This window comes from Helianthus annuus, chromosome 2, assembly GCF_002127325.2.
Source record: "Helianthus annuus cultivar XRQ/B chromosome 2, HanXRQr2.0-SUNRISE, whole genome shotgun sequence".
Taxonomy (NCBI): Eukaryota; Viridiplantae; Streptophyta; class Magnoliopsida; order Asterales; family Asteraceae; genus Helianthus; species Helianthus annuus.
In genome coordinates this window covers 132,258,275-132,264,764 of record NC_035434.2, presented here as the reverse complement: position 1 = coordinate 132,264,764, position 6,490 = coordinate 132,258,275, and the positions used below count along the sequence as shown (strand labels likewise).

At 35.7% G+C, this 6,490-nt stretch overlaps 1 protein-coding gene across 1 annotated transcript; it reads left to right on the top strand.

The window, feature by feature from the left end:
- The first annotated feature begins 291 nt into the window (after window positions 1–291).
- Window positions 292–4,566, top strand: LOC110922275 (sugar carrier protein C). The gene is made up of 4 exons (XM_022166585.1): window positions 292–744; window positions 3,178–3,807; window positions 3,904–4,172; window positions 4,353–4,566. Exons 1-4 carry the CDS (start codon window positions 292–294, stop codon window positions 4,555–4,557), a joined length of 1,557 nt encoding a protein of 518 aa, XP_022022277.1. The 3' UTR covers window positions 4,558–4,566.
- The last annotated feature ends 1,924 nt before the right edge of the window (window positions 4,567–6,490 follow it).

Genomic DNA, 6,490 nt, shown 5'->3' with positions numbered 1-6,490 from the left:
ATTATAATGAAGAAATAGTAGAAAAGTAAACAAACAAGTTAAAGCACCGAGTAACCAGAGTTTTTATTATATATATTTCGTAATAATTCAATAAATACATGATAATTGGGAAATATATTTAATCTATAGGGATAACCAATAAGATAAACATACATTTTGTAATTCAAATCCAACATATAGATTAAGGATATACCACAAGCGGAATTTAGGGGTTCGATTGCAACTCAAATACAACAACTTTAATCTATAAATACAATCTTATTTTCTCATTATTCCATCTTCAACTTAACAATGGCAGGTGGTGTGATCTCCGGTAACTCAAAAGCTTACCCAGGAGAACTCACATGCAAGGTCTTCATAACATGTTTGGTGGCAGCCTGTGGTGGTCTGATATTCGGTTACGATATCGGTATATCAGGTGGTGTGACATCTATGACACCGTTTCTCAAAGAATTCTTCCCAGATGTTTACAAAAAGGAGTCGGAGATCAAAGCGTCTAGCAACCAATATTGCAAGTTCAACAGTGCAACATTGACTATGTTCACATCTTCTTTGTATCTGGCTGCACTTTTGGCATCATGTGTTGCATCGTTTGTAACCAAGGCTTGTGGGCGTAAAATCTCTATGCTTGTTGGTGGTATCACTTTCTGCGTTGGTGCACTATTGAATGGGATTGCTGTAAACGTCTGGATGCTTATTGTTGGTCGTATTCTTCTTGGTATCGGGATCGGATTCGCTAATCAGGTAATGAGTTATTACTATTTGTTTTATGGCAATTTTGTAGTTCATTACAATTTTGATTTGAGTTCAACCTTTTTTGTGTGTTCCTCAAAATATGATTATTACTTTGTGTTGGATTGGCCCCTTTGATTACACACACGTATGTATAAGAAAATAGAGTTGCAGAAAGAAAATTTTGTATTCAATAATCTAAAGGGTACATCACAAATAAGAGAATACTACTATTTATACTAAAATAATAACCATCACATGCAAAAAGAAACTCAGTCCACGTCTCCATAAAATCAGCAACAACCTTCAACGTTAATATCCACTACCAGGTCAAACCCCATTAATCTTTTCCCACGTTTAAAACAACTTTGACTATATTGATATCGATCCATAGCTTCGACCCGTATCCGAAAACCCGAATTTAACCCGACCCATCAAGATTAACCCAACATTCACCCCCTTAATCTTGATGATCTTGACCTGTTTCTTCCTCTTTGATAAAGCAACATTCAACTCCGGTCTTGTACATGTATCACACAGATACAAATCAACTTATTTTTCTTAACAGCTTCACAAGAACTTCAAATGTGTCTGATAGTCTTCACCACAAAAAACAAACAAATGGAAAAAAATAATTCTTGCTTCTTCATGCGTCATTCAGTTGTACTGTACAACTAACTTTGAATAATTTTCTTTGCCTCCTCACACAGCAACCTTAATCTCCTTGTTAGTGTGTTTCATGCTACTTGCTTGTACTTTTTTCTTATCGTGAAATACTTCACCAGCCACCAAAACATTCTTGTGTTTGACCTTTCACCCACAAAAACAAACACACATCCTTATCTTCTAGGTGGCTAGATCAGCCTCTTTTTCTTTCTTTAACCACAAAACCACCTACACACAGCAGGTTAAACAATTCTCGATCATTTTTCTTCTACACGATCACACAGCCCGATTCTCACGCTTCTCGAACAGTTGTCTTCTCCGCAACCGTACCACATAGGTCTTTCTCGACTCGAATCGTTGAACCACATAGGTTATGTTCGCCACACCTTTATCACACAGATTTTTATATCGATCACACAGATCCGCCGTTCTTCCGTTTACCACAACGGTCGTCTTCGCATCACACAGATTTTTTTCCTTTTCGGATCACACAGATCTCTTCAAACTTATCACATAGATACTGGAATCACTAAGATTCTCCTTTTTCCTTGATCGATTCACACAGCACCACTAAGGTTTTTCGATCCTTTTGATCACAAAGATCTGGTCCTTCTTTCTCACGCCTGCGACACACAGAGCATGTACGCTTGATCACACAGATCATCTTCTTCCTTTTGTTCACGTAGAACCCTTCTTCTCTTGGCTTCTTGTTCACCCCTGAACTCTTCTTACGGCTCACACAGAACCCTTCTTCGATCACTAAGATCGTCTTCGTCTCCGCGCGGTTCACTAAGAACTTCTCCTCGTCTTCTCCTGGCTCACTAAGAACCATACTTGTTCACTAAGAACCTCTCCTTTTCTTCTTTCTGTCGACGGTAATCACCGCCAAAACCCGCTGCTCTCTTGCTTTCTTCGAACTTCCACAACCGCTTGTGGACTTCACTTATCTACGCTAACACCACCGTTCTCTAGTTCTGTCTTGTTCTCTCTATCTTCTTACCCCGCAGTTTTGAGGGCTGCTCCCCTCTTCTCGGAATCGACTCTCAAAACGGCCCTCGTTTCTAACCCTCGCTAAACCCACGGTATGAGCCTGGAGCTCTGATACCAATTGTTGGATTGGCCCCTTTGATTACACACACGTATGTATAAGAAAATAGAGTTGCAGAAAGAAAATTTTGTATTCAATAATCTAAAGGGTACATCACAAATAAGAGAATACTACTATTTATACTAAAATAATAACCATCACATGCAAAAAGAAACTCAGTCCACGTCTCCATAAAATCAGCAACAACCTTCAACGTTAATATCCACTACCAGGTCAAACCCCATTAATCTTTTCCCACGTTTAAAACAACTTTGACTATATTGATATCGATCCATAGCTTCGACCCGTATCCGAAAACCCGAATTTAACCCGACCCATCAAGATTAACCCAACACTTTGAACTATATGTTGTTTATTTTAAAAAAAAAACATGTTTTATTAACATAAATCCACAAAATAAAGTGTTAGTTTATTTTAAATTCATTACATATGTTAATATTTTTAATTATTTATAATCTATCTGTCCTTTTTAATCTGGTGTTATTAATACCGTAAAACCTATAAAATACAAACTTTATAATATGTAGAAAAATATATTATTTTTAAAATTAATTTTAAATTCTTTATATATGAGGTTTAAGTTTTAATAACTATTTGTTGATGAGTTTTTACTAGTTTTACATAAATTAAGGTTTGATATTGATGAATGTGTATATTCTTGTTATTTGTAGTCGGTACCTCTATATCTCTCGGAGGTGGCTCCATACAAGTGGCGTGGTGCATGCAACGTGTTGTTTCAACTCTCGATCACAGTGGGGATTCTAGTCGCGAATGCGGTAAACTATGGGTTCGCCCAGATCAAAGGCGGTTGGGGCTGGCGTTTGAGTTTGGGTGGTGCTATCGTCCCGGCTATAATCTTTATCATCGGCTCTTTAACACTCGCGGATACTCCAAACTCGCTTATCCAACGTGGAAAACTCCAAGAAGCGAAAGAAAGATTACTAAAAATCCGTGGTGTGGACAATGTTGATGAAGAATTCAACGATCTCGTTGAAGCCAGTGAACAATCTAAGAAAATCAAGAGCCCGTGGTTGAATCTTTTGAAAAGAAAATATAGACCACAAGTATTTTTCGCTATTGTTATTCCATTCTTCCAACAATTAACCGGCATGAATGTGTTCATGTTCTATGCACCGGTTTTGTTTAAAACCATGGGGTTTGGGGATAACGCGTCACTCCTTTCCGCTCTCATCACTGGGGCCGTTAACACGTTAGCAACCATTGTTTCAATCCTCCTAGTTGATAAATTTGGTAGAAGGTTTTGGTTTCTTCAAGGTGGCATTCAAATGTTTGTTATGCAGGTAAAATAGTTTATATCAATATAGTTTAAGGTTTCATATATACTAAATGCTTATATAATTACATTACTTATATAAATCTTTATGTTATTTTTGTAGATTGTGATTACGGGTGCAATCGCATTCAAGTTTGGGTTTAATGGAAACCCGGGTGAGCTTGAGAAGTGGTATTCGATTCTCGTGGTTTTAGCCATTTGCATATACATTGCTGGGTTTGCGTGGTCTTGGGGACCGTTGGGTTGGCTCGTGCCTAGTGAAATATTTCCACTCGAGATCCGATCAGCCGCACAAAGTGTTAACGTTTCGGTTAACATGATCTTCACCTTCTTCATAGCACAAATCTTCCTCCAAATGTTATGTGCCCTTAGGTAAAAACAACTTTATAGTCTTTTTTTCATATATCTTATGTATTTGCATGTTTTTGTTATTAGGGTTGGTTTGGTAAAACAACTTAATTATAGTCTTTTTTTTTTCTTTCTTAATTATATTTTTTTAACGTCTAATTTTTCCCCTTAAATACTTATACATTCCGATGTTTTTGTTATTAGGTTTTTCTTATTTGTATTCTTTATGATCTGGGTGGTGTTGATGACGATTGTCATTTACCTTTACTTGCCGGAGACAAAGGGGATTCCGATTGAAGAGATGGCCGGAATTTGGAAGGAGCATTGGTATTGGAAAAGATTTGTTCCGGTGGCTGATGAAGAAATGGCAGATGTGAAGGATACAAAGAAGGATGAAGATAAAAATTAGTTTAAGGAATGATATTTGTTTTGGTTAAATATATTTTCAGTTTTAAGTTTAGTTTGGGATTTTCTTGGTTTTAATTAGTTTTATGATTTGTCGGACATTTGTTATATCTTTTATTTTATTAGAATTTTATGTGAAAAATTAGAATTTGACTTTGTTAACTTTATAAATTGTGTTTTATGTTTTAAATTATTATTTTATAATATAAAATAGAGGAAGATGCACTTTGACTATAAAATAGCCATGTAAGAGTTGTTTTAACCATAAAATGGTAACAGACTGTATACAATAACTTTCTAAATGATATTAAACATTGTAATTATTTTTGAAATAAATAGTATCGTTTTGATTTAACTAAAAGGAGTTTGTTAATGTCTATCCCAAAATATACGTAACCTATTGGTGAATGGCGATTTAGGGTTTGCCGAGGTGATGATGATTTTATAAAACTAAGTTCAAATGGTTATCATTTCCACATGGAGAAATTTATAACATTTTACAAGGATAATTTAAAATAATGTTAGTTATACTTATACAGTCATACTTGTGTAAATACTTCTCTTACTAACAAATACGGAAATTGACGTATAATACGAAAAGACAAAAAATAGAACCTTAATTTACTCACCAAAAAATAGGCTTTTTTGGTTTTTGGTTGCTCGTGTGCTTTGGTTTTCTATAGACCAATTTGAAATTGTGAAGGAAAAATTGAATTAATCTTAAATTTAATTGGTTTAAGTATTTGATTACATTACTTAGAAATTGAATTAATCTTAAACTGGTTTAACTATTTGATTACATTACTTACAATAAGAGCTTTTGGGGTGGGAAAAGGCTTAGGAACGATTAGGTCCTGTGTTCGATTCCCACAAGAGAGTTTTTTTCTCGTATTTACTGGGTTTTCTCCTAAATTGGTATATAATCATTATTGGCTAGTGGAGATAGATATGATCGGGTGGTACCGTTAGTGACACGATAATACTCAAGTGGTCCGCTAGTGACCTAAATTTGCCGTCAGTGATCTAAATGAGCCATAGTTAAGTTCATCAAGTACTGGAGCATAAAATAAATTTTCTACTTCAGTGAGGTATGTCGAGGTCAACACCCTTTCCGTATGAAAGCACCATACTTATGTATGACTTCATCGACCTCTTTGTTTCCGTATTTATTTCCTCTTAGACCGGGAGCTGGTCATCTACTACAACCAACAGCAACCGACATAGCATGATCGACATCTACCAAGATATCATGATCAATATCAATCAATATCAACTGCAAGGATTTAGTTTTATTCTAAAACCTATATGAGATCGGGCTACCATCAATTGAGAGTCAGAGACGAAGATGTTTCTTAGACTACTTTCCAAACTCGGTACGGCCATTACGAGTTCCTAGTTATGCAATTTAGGTTAACCAATGCACTAGCGGTTTTCATGGACCTCATGAACTGTAACACCTCGTAAAATCACGTCCAATAATATATTGACACGTGTAATAAACCCTAATAATGTCCAACATTGAATTTAAGGGACTAATTTTTCGAAAAATCGAAAACTTTGATTACGAAATGACTGTAAGTGTTAGCATACCTAAAATAAATTTCTAAATAACCTCTCACGATATTTATATTCACAAATGAGCCACTTGGTGATCGAGTGTCGCCGTTTGTGGAATTAATTGAAAGTTTGCGCAATGAGGGGTTAAAAGCGTCAACATGTTAATTCTTACCTCTGAGTGACCTTTTAACAAACCGGTAGCTTCATAATATTTAATTATACTCTCGGGAATGCCAAATAATGGCCGTCTAAGGTTTTTATGCCTATAAGTAAAGTTACGCGCAACTTTACAAGTTAGAGGGACTAAAAGTGTCAATATGTTTAATTATACCTCTGAATGACCTTTTAGCGAACCCGAAGCATCGTGATGTTTTATAATA